The sequence below is a fragment of the Galeopterus variegatus genome, unplaced genomic scaffold, assembly GCF_000696425.1.
Source record: "Galeopterus variegatus unplaced genomic scaffold, G_variegatus-3.0.2 Scaffold6069, whole genome shotgun sequence".
NCBI classification, from domain to species: domain Eukaryota; kingdom Metazoa; phylum Chordata; class Mammalia; order Dermoptera; family Cynocephalidae; genus Galeopterus; species Galeopterus variegatus.
Window position 1 is genome coordinate 25,785 of NW_007732180.1, and position 16,167 is coordinate 41,951.

At 43.3% G+C, this 16,167-nt stretch overlaps 1 protein-coding gene across 1 annotated transcript in view; it reads right to left on the reverse strand.

The window, feature by feature from the left end:
- Positions 1-2,499: 2,499 nt before the first annotated feature.
- Positions 2,500-16,167, reverse strand: part of TEKT3 (tektin 3) — a 28,681-nt gene continuing 15,013 nt past the window's right edge. The window contains exons 5-7 of the mRNA XM_008590405.1: positions 14,319-14,541; positions 11,029-11,183; positions 2,500-2,716 (exon numbers count right to left, since the gene is read on the reverse strand). Coding sequence (XP_008588627.1) covers positions 2,500-2,716; positions 11,029-11,183; positions 14,319-14,541 — 595 coding nt within the window. The remainder of the gene's footprint in view (positions 2,717-11,028; positions 11,184-14,318; positions 14,542-16,167) is intronic.

Sequence of the window (16,167 nt, forward strand, 5' to 3'; positions counted from 1 at the left end):
AAAAAAATGGTAAATACTCAGGGTGACAGAAATAGGCAAATAACAGGAACAGGCAATTCACAGAAGGAGAAGTACAAATGCTTGATGGAAAATGTTAGCAATAAGATATATTTTATATCATCGATGGTTAAAAAAATGACAACATAGAGTTATCAAAGATGCAGAAAGACCAGCCCTCTCAGACACTGCTGGTGGGTGAGAAGAGTAACACAACCTTTCAAGACAATTCAGCAACACACTGTAGCCTTTTATAAAATATGCACCACTTTTGATCTAATGACTCCATACGTAGGAACTTATCCCAAGAAAAATGCTAAAGATGTTTGCAAACATTTATCTAATAAGATTAAATCATGGCTACATTGTTTGTGACAGAGTAGAGTCGGGCACAATATAAATATCCAATAATGAGGAATTGGTTATAGAAAGTTCTGGAACCTCGATATAATGGAATATTAAAAAGCCATTAAAATTAAGTTGTCATATTTGATGACAAGGAATGAGTATAAGTGATCAGGCAGAAAAAGCATAAGTGAGTTGAGGTGAATAAGGCACTAAGGACTTCATCTGACACATAGTAATATTTTATAAATGCTAACTACTTTATTCAGCATGATTCCATTTTTTGAGAGGAAAATGTGTATGTAAATACAGAAATAAAATGGATCTATGTATATCAAAATATCCAGTTAATTTAGAAATACAGAACATTTTGATTTTCTTCTTNCAGGCAGAAAAAGCATAAGTGAGTTGAGGTGAATAAGGCACTAAGGACTTCATCTGACACATAGTAATATTTTATAAATGCTAACTACTTTATTCAGCATGATTCCATTTTTTGAGAGGAAAATGTGTATGTAAATACAGAAATAAAATGGATCTATGTATATCAAAATATCCAGTTAATTTAGAAATACAGAACATTTTGATTTTCTTCTTTTGTTTGCCTATATTTTCAGAAATTTCCACCAACAACATTTACTGCTTTTAGAGACAGAAAGGGAGAGTTTTAAAACATGATGTAGAGAAATACTTGTAGCTAATGACATAGGAATCATTTATAATATTTGAATGGAGGAAAGGAGGTTGCAGACCAGCAGTATGATCCCAAATAAGTAATCATGTACTTAAATATAAACATTATATAATATTTATCTTTGTAAATAAATATGAACATTACATGTTACCTATATATGTAAATAAATATTATATACATATATGAGCATACTTTGAAAAGTCCATGGAAAGTAATGTTTTATCTTTTAATTCTATTTTTCATGAACTTTTTGAAATACACATAGTTAGGACAAAATAACTGAAAAAATATGCAATAAAATATTTACAAACCTCAGTGATTATTTCTGGGTGTTGTAATAATGAGTGAATTCCAGCAAATATTTTTCAGGAGTTTATTTTTGTATGTGTATTTGTGTGTTTTCTCTATTTTCTAAAGTATGTGTCATGCAAATATTTTCCAGTTGTAATAAAGACAATTATTTAAACAGATAATCCTTGAGATACCATAGGACCTCCTGGAATGTAAGCAGCGCCCCATTTTCCAGCCCATCTGGTGTCAATACTTCTATGTCACTCTGGGTCCCCTGTACCCATATGTAAAGAGCTCCTGGCCCTGCCGACTAGTTAATAACATGTCCTGCATGTCTCTTTTCTGTCTCCACTGCCGTCTCTCCAATTCAAACTGTCATTGCTGGAACATTGCTTTCATAAAGCCATTCTCCTGCTCAGAGATGCCACCAGCTCCCTGCTCCTTGGCCTGTGGTTGAAAGCCCCACCTCAGTGTTCACGCAGCTCGCCCACTGCTTTTCCTCATGTACACTGGTCCACTTACTGCTGTTCCAAATGCACTCCGTATTTCTCTCCACCTTTGTTTTTGTTCACACTACCCCAACTGCCTCATAGCCAGAGGCCTTTCCCCTTTCCACTATGGATCCTTTCAGGACTATCTCAAAATCCACCTTGCTTTTTATTTCTGCACCTACTGCCTCAGAGAGAATACAGTCCTCCCTTCCAGCCCATTCCTGTTACACATAGAATAACAAGAATCATACAAATTATCTTTTTCCCCCCTATATAAAGATGACTGGTAAGGGGATCGAACCCTTGGCTTGGTGTTGTCAGCACCACGCTCAGCCAGTGAGTGAACCGGCCATCCCTACATAGGGATCAGAACCCGTGGCCTTGGTGTTATCAGCACCGCACTCTCCTGAGTGAGCCATGGGCCGGCCCTCAAATTATCTTTTTACCTTCTTTATTAGATTGGTTATATTTCTTTATCCTTCCCATAACCCAGACACCTAGGAAATAGTAGAAAAATTAAGGTTTGGACACAAACGAAAGGCTTTAAAAGACAGGAGCTTGGTACATTTCTGTCATTACGATCCTTTAATAAGTGAATATACTAGCACTCAGTTTGAAGGCGAGACAGTGCTCGGGTTCCACCTGTACGCAGGAGCACCAGAAGCTCTCCCTGAGGATTCCCTAGCAGAAGCCGACCAACCGGAGGGTGCTGGGGAAGCTCTTGCGAATGCCCATGCATTTTTCCTGGTCGATGTACAGGGAATTGGCTTTGATGGCCAGGTCATGCTCCAGGGTGGCTTTGGTGTGGACCAGCAACTGCAGGGTGTCCTCCGCCTCCTTCAGGCGCTGCTGCAGGGTCTGGATGGTGTCATCCACTTGGTGCACCTCGTTAACAAGGCTGCATGAGGGAATAAACATGGTTAGGTCAGCAGAGGTCACACTCCTGCGGCCCGTGCTTAGCCCAGTTAGGGGCGTGTGTGGTTACTGACTTCCTGCTGGAGATGTGGCTGCTGTGCTGGGTGGCACATGGAGCCCCAGCAGCACATGGGCTACACCGATGTCAGAACGACTTCACAGAGCAAAGGAAGCAAAACTGTGCATGATCCTAGCATTGCACCAGGGCCACGCCCATTAACTGCACCCCATCATCCAAAAGGCAAACTGGGCATGTTCTTGGGACACCAGCAGATTTTCATACACACACATACACACACACACACGTTTATACATATGCACATATATGTATATAGTAAATATCATACTTTAAAACGAAGAGGGAAAACAAACATTTGATATTTTTTGAGTAGCAAAAATGTGAAAAATCAAAACAACTAGATTTTTTTTCATTGATTGTATCATTGACTATAATTAACAACAATTTATCGTATACATTCAGTTAGCTAGAAGGGATGATTTTGAACATTCCCAACACCAAGAAATGATAAGTGTTTGAGGTAATGAAAAAAGAAAAAAAGATCAGTGGTTGCCAGGGTCTCAGGGGAGGGAGGGAGGGATGAGCACGTGGAGCACTGAGGATTTTCAGGGCAGCAACACTATTCTGTATGATACTGTAACCATGAATACATGACACTACGCATCATGCAGAACTCATAGAACGGTACAACACAGAGAGAGAACACTAATGTAAACTTTAGTCAATAATAACGTATCGATAATATCGACTCATAATTGTAACAAATGTACTACACTAATGTAAGATGGTAATAATAGGAGATCTGGGGGGGTACGTGAACTGTCTGTACTTTTTTCTCAATTTTCTGTAAACCTAAAACTGCTGTAGAAACAAAGTGTATTGCTTTAAAAAAGAGAAGAAAGTTATTTTTATAGTTGGGAAGACAGGGACACTGAACACTGAATCCAGCCCAACCTGTTAACATATCCTGGTAAGGGAGCAGTGAATGTGTCCCTCCTCCCAGCAGTGCCCCAAGGTAATGCCTCAAGATCCCAGAGTAATCATGTTTGTAACTGTCAAAGTCTTAAAACAACGTTAAAACGATATTGTGTCAAATCAGCAACATAAACCATGAAATGAGCTGCACTTCTACTTGTGGGGTGATGACGAAAACATTACACATTTTCATTAAGACAGAATGGGGACTAAGCTGTCATTGCTTGACAAAATCTGGCATCTCCTTCTCAAATTATTTTTAAAATATTATTTTAATGTTCGTTTCTTCAGTAATTAGTAGACCTCCTAAACTTCTATTCGCCATTTGGCATTTCTTCTGGAATTTCCCCTCCCTGTCTTTTGCTCATTTCCTACTGAGGTCTGACTGTTTATCTTAGTTACTGCACGGTGCTCTTTAAATATGAGGCATATTGAATTTTTGGTCTGTCATGCTTGCAGCAGATGTTTTTCCTAATCTGTTAGCCTTTTAATTTTGCTTGTGATGTTTTATTATACATAAGATTTCAATTTTCAGTATGGCAAATCATTCTTTCTTTACAGTTTCTTTCACTGTATTTATATTTAGAAAGTCTTTTTCTTCCCAACAAGCAATTAAGCTAGGGCTCTTTTTACCTACTTATTTGGCCAATAATACCCAAAGAATGTGACCATCTGGCACTCAAGAAAAAGAATAGAAAACAGGTCATAAAAGAAAACAATAGCAGCAACTCACTTATTGACTACTTTCCCATATATTTGTACACGCACACACACACACACACACACACACACACACACACACACTGTTCTAAGTGTTTTACAGGACTAGACAATTCAATCTTCATAGCAACACTATGAAGTAGAGATTATGTTTATCCCCATTTTACAGATGAGAAAACTGAGGTACAAGGAGTTCGGGTAACTCTCCTTACAGTTTTGCATGGAACTAACTACCCATCAGCGGCTTTTAGTTACCATGCTGCTCCCCTGATTCTGGTCAGTTGAAAACACAACTCCAGGTACATCAAATTTTAACCAGTGTTGCAAAGCTAAAGTTTTCTTTCCTTTGGGGTTCATTTGTCAGCAGATTAGGGGTGCAGAAGTTAATTCAAATATACAGAAATAGGAAGAGCATAGTGATAATGAACACATGAGGATGCAGACATCCCTAGAGCTCAAAAAGGATTTCATGCCTATAGAAAATACCCAGACCACGTTAGAATCATTGTACCAAGGCAATTTTATACCTTCACAGAACTCTGCACCTGGAAGATGAATGTTAGCGGTCATCCAGCCCAGCTGCCTTGTTTTACAGAGGAGGAAACTGAGCCCAGGAGCTGGTGAACTGCCCTGTCCACAGGCCCACAGTCCACATGTGTTCCTAAGCCATGCTGGAAGCTACGGAGGAAATATGGAGCCACAAGAGGAATGGCCATCGAGAGGAGGAACTGGGTCCCATTTCCTGCCCCCACCCTCCTGCTCAGCTCCTTGTGATAAAAGGGCAGGAGCAGAGTCCTGCCAAGTTGGCTGTGGCACACTGGACTCCTCTGATGAGACCATCTTATACTCTTTGTTCTATCTGTAGTCTCCAAAGTGCAACGTTGCCAGACAATATGCAGTATGCCCAGTTAAATGTGAATTTCAGATAAACAAGCAATTTTTTAGTATAAGTATTTTTTTTAATTGTGGTAAAATACACATAACATAAAATTCACCATGTTAACTATTTAAGTGGACAGCTCTGTGGTATTAAGTACAATCATCACCACCATGCATCCACAGAACTTCTTTCATCTTGCAAAACTGAAACTCTGTGCCCATTAAACACTATCTCCCTATTTCCCTTTCTCCCAGCCCCTTGGAACCACCATTTTACTTTCCGTCTTTAAGAATTTGACTACTCTAGGTACCTCATATGAGGGGAGTCATATGGTGTGTGTCCTTCTGTCCCTGGCTTATTCCACTCAGCATAATGTCCTCAGGGTTCGTCACTGTTGTGGCATGTGTCAGAATATCCTTCCTTTTTATTGCTGAACAGTATTCATTATAAGTATTTTTACTTAGCATAAATATTTTTAATATAAAATTCCATGCAATATTTGCAGTATACTTATAAAAAAAAGAATTCATTGATTATCCAACATTCAAATGTAACTGGCCGTCCTGTGTTTTAATTTACAAAATCTGGCAATTCCACCAAAGAAGCCAGTAGGGTGTCTGGCGCAAAATGGGCTCTCTCAGAATATTAAGGTGGCAGAAAGAGCAACAATTCTTCTCATAACCCCTCACACTCTCCTTCTCCTAAAGGACAAATTGTAAGCGTTTTTAAGGAGATGCACCAAACCATCAGCTGTCATTTAGGCTGGGTGGGGGGACAAGAGGGCAGAAGAAGGGACTCTAATTTTGTATTCCATATAGATTTGTATTATTTGAATTTATTTTATAACTGGAACATCTCCCATTCTTACTTGTGAAATTAAACAAAAAAAAAACTTGTAGAAAAAAGATAAGCGAGACGAAAAGTTTGACATACAAGTATAAAGCAATAATTTCTTCATCTTGTAGTGAGCAGTATTATGAAGTAACAGAAGGAAACAACGCTAATGTCTCATGATAATGGATGCTGTAGCCACATGATGGACTACTATGCAAGCGATATTTTTTAAAGGAAATTTGTACTGGCCATGAGAAAAGAAATTCACAATATAATGTTGCTTAAAAAGTCAGGATCTAAAACTCTCACTCAACGCACCATGATTACATTTTGTTAATGTGCCTGATGGCAAATACAACAAATTGCTAACTCTGGTTTTCCCTGGGTGTGTGGAGCATCTAAGTTTATTTTTATTTAATTTTCTTTATTTTATGAGTTTTGTACCATGAACATATACTACTTAAAGGCCAGAAAGAAGATAAACATTTCTCATAAAGTAAACATAATTTCAAGCAACTTAACTCTCTGTAAGTTTTCCCGGGGGTTATCTGAATTGGCCAGCTGACCAACGCCACGCCGGGGCAAATGTCTCCTCACTTGCTCAGAGAGCACAGCAATTCAACGAAGATGGTCTGGAAACTCCCCAGGACCACCTTCTGGGCTCACCCTCCCCGTGGAAACACCAGTTGGTGGCTGACCCAGAACTCTGAGGATGGCAGAGGTGGGGTGTAAAGCAGATGTGGTACCCCAGGCCACCTGCATGTCCCATCTCAGGCAGTAGTGAAGTCATCCTTGCAGATGCTGGACCCAGAAACCTTCCCCATGTCCCCGTATTCCTCATTCATAAAACCCTGATTTTCCTTCCAAAGAGCCTCACCCGGCCCACTGTGCCCTCCCCTCTCTGAAGACACATTCTTGAATGTTCTGTGCTTTCTCTGACCTCAGGGGCCTCCCCCTTGCTGTCCCCTCAGCCCAGAACACCTTAACATGTTCTGCATCCCATTAATTTCTGCCATCCTCAATTCCCAGGTGAACTGACACTTGTTTGGGAAGCCCCTCCCTTAACCCTAGGACTAGGTTGCTGCCCACGTTGTGTGTTCCAAGAGGACCGACCCTTTCATAGCACTCAGTCACGGGGATCGCTGCTTACTAGTCTGCCCTGCAGACTATCACCTCCACGGAAGCAGCATCCACACCAGTGACCTTACTCAGGGCTGTGTCCCCAGCCCCTCCTGCAGTTGACAGGCATGCAAAAAACACTTGTTGGATGAAGACCAACTGGCATGTCCTAGGTTAAGAAAGCAGTTTGGGGAGGTAGGGAACTGCCCAAAGGTGTGAGTCTGCAGGATCTGCCAAGAAGAAGAACCAGACCCAAGATGATGAGGAGGAAGGCAGGCGGGAAGGAGCCTGCGGGGAGCGGCTGCTAAGCCACCCGCAGCCAGCCTGCGAGGGGAAGGCCCTGATGAAGCCCCCACGCAGGCCCATCAAGCAACAGCGCGGCGGGGACAGTCCACACCACGCAGCGGCCTTCGTCTCACATGCTGCACTCTGTTCTCCATTCCAGTGGGGAACAAGGGAATTAAAACTTAAGTGCCAAAGTTTCATTTGGTCGGGGGACAGTAAACACAAAATCTGAGAACTCATCTGAAGGCATATTTTTTGTTGCTGTTTAGATCAAGTTGGATTAAAAAGAGAGCCTTTTTCAAAGATCCCAGAGTATAAAATATCACTATAGAGAAACAGATCTTCGGCGAGGCTTCTGCAGATGGCTGGTAATGGGGTTATGAGAGCGGGTTGTTTATAATCACCCAGGCCTGCCTCTCGTCTCCCACCCCTCCCTGACTTCAGAAGGAACCCTGAACCCAGATGTAGGAGACAGAGCAGGGTGCTATGTGAGTCTTTACTCCCCACTGCCAAATACGAGTCTAGTAGAAAATTTACGTGTGAGGGAATGTTTGAAAGAATACACGTTAAAATATCAACATTAAAAAAATGAATTCAAGATACACAGAGCACAGGCAGGGAGTCCTTGTTTGCCCATGGCTACGTGAGCTCAGCAAGGGGACACCTCCCTCAACTTCAGCTATTAGAAATACACTTTTCATCACCTTCAAGGCCACATTTCACCCCAGTTTCCTTGTTCTTGGCTGATCGCAGAGAGCTGTTCTGCTGAAGCCATTCATATACATTTTTTTTTTAATTACAGAACCGAGAAACATTTTGCATTCAAATATAAATAAAGCTACCGTAGTTTTTTTTTTTTTTTTTAAGAAACAATCAAGATTATTTAAGTAAAGGTGAGCCTGGTCTGGCCTGCCACCAAAGACGCTGAGAGTGTTTAGAATCACTTTTAAGAGAACCCGTTTAGAACATTTTAAATGAAAATAAAAGTCTTGAAATGAAAACAGCAATTTTTCTCAGTTGCCACTCCCTTGAGTATATGATCCTTATTTTTTTCTGAATCTGGACAGCCAAAAGTTTGCTTTCGGGGTGATCAGTTTAAGAAGGAAAATAATTCCCTTCCCCAATAATAATTCTAAATGTTTTTGGCAAGGATATTTTAAGAAGAAATCCTGACAGAAACAAAAGTAGGTTTTGTCCTAAAGTCAATAAAGAAGCAGAGGAAATAGACTATGAAGTCGATGGGAAGTAAAAGAAAAAGCAAATTCTGTTTAGCTGGGAAAGAGAAAAAAAAGGGTAAAAATCATTCAGCTTCTCAGAAGAAACTATGAATGCCTCATTGTTTGATAAATACAAAGTCACAGTAGACCACTACTCAAAACCCTTTTTAAAAGTAGTGCTGTGTTTGTCTGATGGCGGTCTGAAGCATTTATTCCCATCTCTACTTTTGATGACTCTTCAGAAATTTCTGGAGAATGAAACTTCAGCTCGGCTTCTGCTAATAATATTTGCATAAAGTCACAATTCATGATCTAATCCTGGTGTGCCAAGCAGGTGTGCTCTCACTGCCTGGTTCTTTTGAATCATAGACACAAGTCAGGCTGGCTGTGCAGGGGCCCGTCCAGCCTCTGGAGTGGAGGGCAGCTTATCCTAAATCATGAGCTGCGAGCTGTGTGCTGCGTGTGAAAAGGGGTTCTATGGAGCCCACTTTGAGAAACGTGCAGCCTGGGTGAACACCTATGTGGCTACGGTATCAACAGCAGCTCTACTAGGAGAAATGCAGCTACTCCAGGAAATGAGGGCCATGCATATATATTCTAAAGCATGCTTCTTCATAGCATCCAACCCAGGCAACATGCATGTTACACGTGTAGGGTGTTCTGCAATAATGATCTCTGTGACCCTCAGTTTCCTCCTCTGTGTGAGAGAGAGATGAGGACACAGCACCAGCTTTTCCGACTCATCTCACATGGGCATCGAGACGGTCCAATGAGATGAGGTACATGACAGGGGGATGGTAAAAGCATTCTACAATAAACATGGGGGGGAAGCAGAAGCCAGCGGTTGGTTGGGTTGGATACAGCTCTGCAGTGACACAGGCAGCATTGCAAACTGTGTCTCTCCTTCTTACCACTAGCAGTGACCTGGGCCATGCTACTCAACCTGCTCCTGCTTCAGTTTACTCGATTGCAAAGTGGAGAGAATGAATGAGATACCGTCAAGTGCTTAGGACAGTGTAGCAGCTATTGTTACCATCACTTTTATGATCCTCGCCATTATCTTAATCATTGCCAGCATCATTGTTGGCCTCAGCAGGATCCCCCTCTACCCTCCGCTCCAGGAAATCCACTGCATCAAACCACCACTTATTTCTTTGGCAGAACCCAAAGCAATTTTATCCTGAGGGTAACTCCTTCATGATGACAGGGAATTCTATCTTGCAACCAGCTATCTCCTCGCGGCATCTCCCCACTGCGCCCGAAAGGCTTTTGGAGTTCGCACGCTGCCCCTTTGCTTCTCCAGTTGCTGTCAGTTTGATTCATTTCTGCATGGAGGGTTTCGTGACTTAAGAATAGCTATGATGTCACCCGGCAAGGAAAGGAAGACTGGCAGGTTTTAGGAAATTGCAAATGAAGCCAAAATGTGGTGGGGGGTGGGGGAGGCAGAGATCCTGGCCAATTCCTTATGAGGCCATCCTAAAAGGAATCTCTAAAGTTAAAATAATAATCAAATTCATACAGTGTTTAGCACAGTTTTGTGGAGGCAGACCCCTCCTACCGTAGACACGTGGGGGCTGTGTTTGATGCAGAACAGCTGTGATTTCTGCTGGGCGCAGAACCCACTGCAATGAGCCTAAATGAGACCCTCAGGGGTCTCAGAGGCTCACAAGGATGGTCTTAACGACAAGAGCTGATATTAAACACCAAAAGCAGTCACTAAGGGCAAATGAGTGTACAGGGGTCAGTGGAATTGGGACCAAAAGCGACTTTTCTGACAAGTTTCCCCTATGCTGAGAAATACACAGGCCAGCAGCCTGCTGCTTGTAAGGGAGGTGTTCTGGAAACCAGAGACTCCAGGGAAGTGCAAAGGAAGCCAAACACGACCTCGTCCTCACTGAATGAGCTAAATGTTCAGTAACACTTTTGTGTGTGTAGTATTGATGTCATTTTCTTTTTAAAAAATTTTATGGTAAAATATACATGACGTAAAATTTGCCACGTTAACCATTGCTGAGAGTATTAAGTCTGTTCCCACCATTGTGCAGCCATCACCACCACCCACCTCCAGAACTTTTGCATCATCCCAGACTGAAACACTTACCCACTCAACAACTCCCATTATTAACACTTTTAGAGAAGGCTCCTGCACAAGGTGTTGGCAGAAAGCACCTTTACGAAGATCCCAGAGCCACAGCCAGGTTGGTGGGTTGTACCAAAGAGAGCCGAGCTGTCCCCTCCCGCCTTACCGTAACTGAGCCATGTCTCTGCACAGTTCTATGTTCGGTCTCCGCGTTCGCTCGTCCAGTCTGGTCTGAGCCACCTTCAGGAAGGCAGACTTGTCTTTGATGGCCTTCTTGATGGACTCGATGGTCATTTCAGTCTGGAAAATCTCCTGCAGGGTCTGTGACGAAGAGGAGCAATTAGTCACCCGAGGCTCACTGCTGTCCCTAAACAACCTGCTTCCTGCCCCCTGCCTGTCCATTTCATGCCAGCACCTGCCTCACCCCCTTGGATGGAGAGGTCGATTCGCTGACAGCCTTGTTCCTTCTCAGCCCTCTCCGCCCTGGGAACATGCAGTTGTGCAGGCGCTGGCTCCAACCTGCTCTGGAGAGTGGACTGTGTGCCTCTCTTCCCAGCTCTGGGTTCAGTGACCTCATGTTGGTAGCTTGAAATCCACATGAGGGTGGGAGTATTTACACCAGGGAAATTGGCACGTGCTACACATCAGCCCTGCCACCCAGACCTCCAGTTGTTAATTATCTGACAGCACATTTAGTGTATAACTCTAACAAAAGTGAGGCTGTGAGGGGTGAGCGGCCCGGCCCCCCTCCTCACATCTGTCTTGCCTGTCTATCTTCCTGCTCTCTCTTCCTTTTAGCAGAGGATTTACCTTGAAGCTCATCAGGTTTAAGGTTCAGGGTGCCTCACTTCCAAGGGAGGAGCCCTGCAGTTTTGTACTTCTGATTTTGTACTTTTTTTCTTGAAGAGGGTCCCCCAGATTGCATACACCTGGATCTCTCCCTGGTTCCTCACCTGCAGAGAGCCCCCGTCCTGTGCTCAGAAAGCTCTCCCTCCCCCTGGGACCCAGATCTCTTTGCTCCCATATCTCCACAACCCCCCATTACTGTCCCTCTTCCTCAGCTCCTTTCCTGTGGCCAGGAGACACATCCATCATCACCAAAATTTTTTTATTTTAAGGCCTCGTATTTTTACCACCACTGTCCCATCCAGTCTCAGCTGGGTCCTCTCCAGTCAGTCCCCTGCAGGTGCTCTCCTTACGTTCACTGCCAAACGCGTTCAGACATGGCCTGTGCCCACTGCCTCCTCTTCCCACCCACCTAGTCTCCTGGGGGCACCTCTATTCTGTCTCTGACCCTAGTGCTCTCATAAAACTGCACCCTCAAAGCCAACATTGAGGTCGTGCTGATACCTCCCTCTCCTTAAAACCTTGCCTTGCTTCTTTTCTCCAGCCAGCTGCTATCCTGACTCCTCGCCTTTCCCTCTAACTACTCCTATTCACCTCCAGTCAGGGTTTTGTCCTTGGCTGACTTCTCTGCTGTGAACTTTCTCCCCTGCAGAGGCCTCATGTAATCACACAGATTTAGCACTTGTATCATCCAGGAACTCCTAAATCTGTCACTATAGTTTTGACCTCCCTTCCAAGCTTTCAACAACCTGCTAGATGTCATTATACTGTTCCTGTCACCAAGGCCTTTTTCAGATGCTACCTACTCTGTGAATCCATCCCTACCTCTTGACAGTGGGGAAAACTGCTCCTTCTGTTAACCAATGCTAACATTCCATCTCTAGTTCCAAAGGGTTCTCTCTGCACTTTTCTGATGAAACTTACCATCTTCTGTGGGCATGTTTTGTCTCACTCTAAGACAGGGGACAGCACGGTCAGTGTGGCATTCATGTGTGGATACCCCAAATTCCTTAGCACAGCACCTGGAATGTACTTGTTAGGGACTGAATTGTGTCCCCTCCCCCCAACATTCGTATGTTCAGGTCCTGACCCGCAGTACCTCAGAATGTGACCACATTTGGAGATAGGGTCTCTGTAGAGGAGATTAAGTTAAAATGAGGCCATTAGGGTGGCCCCTAATGCAATCTGACTGGTGTTTTTACAAGGAGAGGGGATTTGGACACGGACACACACAGAGGGAAGGCCACAGAGGAGACAGGGAGAAGGGCCATCTACAAGCCAAGGAGAGAGGCCTCAGGAGAAACCAACCCTGCCGACACCTTGATCTCAGACTTCCAGCCTCCAGAACTGTGAGAAAATTAATTTCTGCTGTTTAAGCCACCCAGTCTGCAGTACTTCGTGTATGGCAGTGCTAGCAAGCTAACACAGTAGTAAATAAAAATCTGTTGACAAAGGAGCTCTGTCACTTCAGTCTTCTAAAAGGCCTTCCAAATGGCTTTGTACTGCCCAGTGGAGAGCATCTGACCCCACTAACTTTCCCAGCAATGTCTTCTACAGTCCAGCTCCAACCCACTTCCCAAGTTTCTCTCCCAGGATGAAAACAGTCCACGCCAGCCACCCTGGTCTCTCCGTAGACCTGAACTCAGCCTCTCACTTGCTACCTCCAAGCTTTGTTCAAGATGTCGCCCCACCTAGAATGCTCACTTCTCCCTCCAAACCCAGAAAACACTTTCTGTATTTGTTACTTGGCAATTGTCCTTCGTAATTTCCTATTGTTATTAACCGATCATGAGCTTTCCATATGTGTGCATCTCTTCTCTACAAACGTAAGCTCCCTGGGAACAAAAGCCACATTTCATGCTTCTCTCTGCCCTTCACAGCATGCAGCACACTAATAGTTACGGGCGGCCCGAAGAAGGCACCACAAGAAGGAAAGGTAAATCACTGCAGCCTGGGATCTAAGGTAATACCACCTTAAATCAACGTGATTGACAACGCAAGGCTCTTCAAAGAAAGAAACGGAAAACTGCATGCAGCATAATCCACAGAAACACCAAGAGTTACAAGACTCATGCTAAGGAAGGGCTTCTTGTTTATCTTAAAACATACAAATTCTGCTTGAATCTTTCATTTATTGTCATGGTAAAACGTTTAGGCTTAGAGCACTTAAAAAATTTCAATATCAGAAACACTTTGAACTACCTAATAGTTTCCTGTATGTGGTTTTGTTTTCCAGAAAAAGGGCCTGAAATAACTTAACAGAAAACATTCCTACCATATGTCCTAATAATAAATCCACTTCCTAGTTATATACAGCAATTCATTAAACTTTAATAATAATGTTTTTGTTTCTATTAAATACTAAGAACCTTTCATTCCACAGTGCACTTTTTGTGCTCCAAACACCAGTGGATTCCAATTTCATTTTGACACCTGGCTGCCCGACTGAAATAAATGGTATGCTTTGTACTGTTTTTAAATTTTCTTACTCTGTATGGTGAGGAGGCCACGCGCCTCGGGGTGTGTCTCTGGGAGCGGTGAGAGATTTGTGGTCCCAGAGCACCCTGCTCTGTCTGGTCAGCTGAGAGCCACCACCAGTGGTTGATTTACCTTCGCTAAGTGAATCTGGATCTTATTCTTAGCATCTGCAGTCTCAGCAATGCGATTGGTGAAAGCCACATTCACTTTGTTGAACTGGTTCCACATCTCATTGGCAGTCACAACCAAGAGGTTTTCAATGTCATCTCTTAGCTTGGCAGAGGCTGCCCGTTCACTCTGGGAGTGGAGAATATTGTCATCCGTAAATTTGGCCCAGGACTCAGGCACCGAGACCCTGAAAAAGGGAAGTAGAATCAATCAAAGTTAACAATGAGGAATCAGCCCAGATGGTGTGTAGACAACCACTTGTCCTGAGAAAGGGAAAGTCCCCAAGTCACCGATGCAAGCTTCATTGACAAAAATGTAAATATCAGAGAAAAATTTATCTTAAATGTTTCTTAATTGTTCCTTATTTTACCACTAACCAATTGTCTATAACTCCAAAGCCATAAACTAACTCTTCTGACAGTTGGGGGGGAGGTGCAGGAAGGAGATGATTAATGAAATGTGTTATAATAATAATAATACTAAGCATATGAAAAAACGTTCAACCTTGGGAGTAATCAAAGAGGTACTAATGAAAACAACAACATAAGAAGACCCCCTAGTCGGAACAGCAGAGTTAAGAGAGGGATAATTTGCAGCGCTGGCGGGGGTGTTTAGAACAGACAGTCTCACATCCTGCAGGTGGGGAGGCTGAGTAGGTGCAGACTTGCTGGAGAGCAACGAGGCAATGCAAACCAGGAGAATTTCATTCAGGTGTGCACAGCCCAGAAATCCCACTTCCAGAGGTGTATGGTCTAAGGACATAAAGTACCCATAGACATGTATGCGAAGATAACTCATTTCAGCAATATTTATGTCAATCCCTTGGAAATCAGAAACAACCTGAATGTTCAAAAGTAAAGAAAAGTTTGAATGAATGAGGGTACCTTCAAAAAAGGAATCCACAGAGCACACACACTGGTGCTGCAGGAGAATATCTATTGCACAAACAATGTTATTAATATATCAGGAAGTGAAAAATTAGCCTACACAAAGAATATGTGTGTAATAACATTATTTAAAAATACAAATCTCGGGGCCAGCCCGGTGGCGCACAGCGCTAGTGCGCCGCTTGGGAGCGCGGCGGCACTCCCGCCGAGGGTTCGGATCCCACGTACAGACCGGTTCCCGCTCACTGGCTGACCGAGGTGCAGGCGTGACACCGAGGGTTGCGATCCCGTTGCCGGTCCCGGTCCAGTGCAGGCGCGACACTGAGGGTTGCGATCCGTTGCCGGACATGAAAAAAGAGACAAAAAGGGAAAAAAAAAATAATAATAATAATAAAATAAAAATAAAAATAAAAATCTGTATCTAGACGAGGGTTCTTCAAAAAAATTGTGGAAAAATAGAATTAAAAGAGAACACGAATCTTTTTTTTATTTTTCTTTTTGTCTTTTTTTACTGACCGGTAACGGGATCGCAACCCTCGGTGTCGCGCCCGTACTGGGGACCGGCAACAGGATCGCAACCCTCGGTGTTGCGTCCGCACCGCGCTCAGCCAGTGAGCAGGAACCGATCACCACATGGGATCCGAACCCTCAGCGGGAGCGCCACTGCACTCCCAAGTGGCGCACTCTCCAATCCGCCACCGGGCCAAGCCCTTTTTTTTTTTTTTTTTTTTTTTTTTGAGAACACGAATCTTTTGTGAACGTTTTGAAGTACCTTCGCATGTGTGGAAGAATATTAGAGGAACTAATCGCAAATTGTTGACACCGAGAGTCTACGTGGTGGGCTTAGGAGTGGTGTTTTGCTTGTTGGTGTAATGAGATATTAAATGGCTTACTATTGACTAGAGGTTTTAGCTCAGGCTTTGATA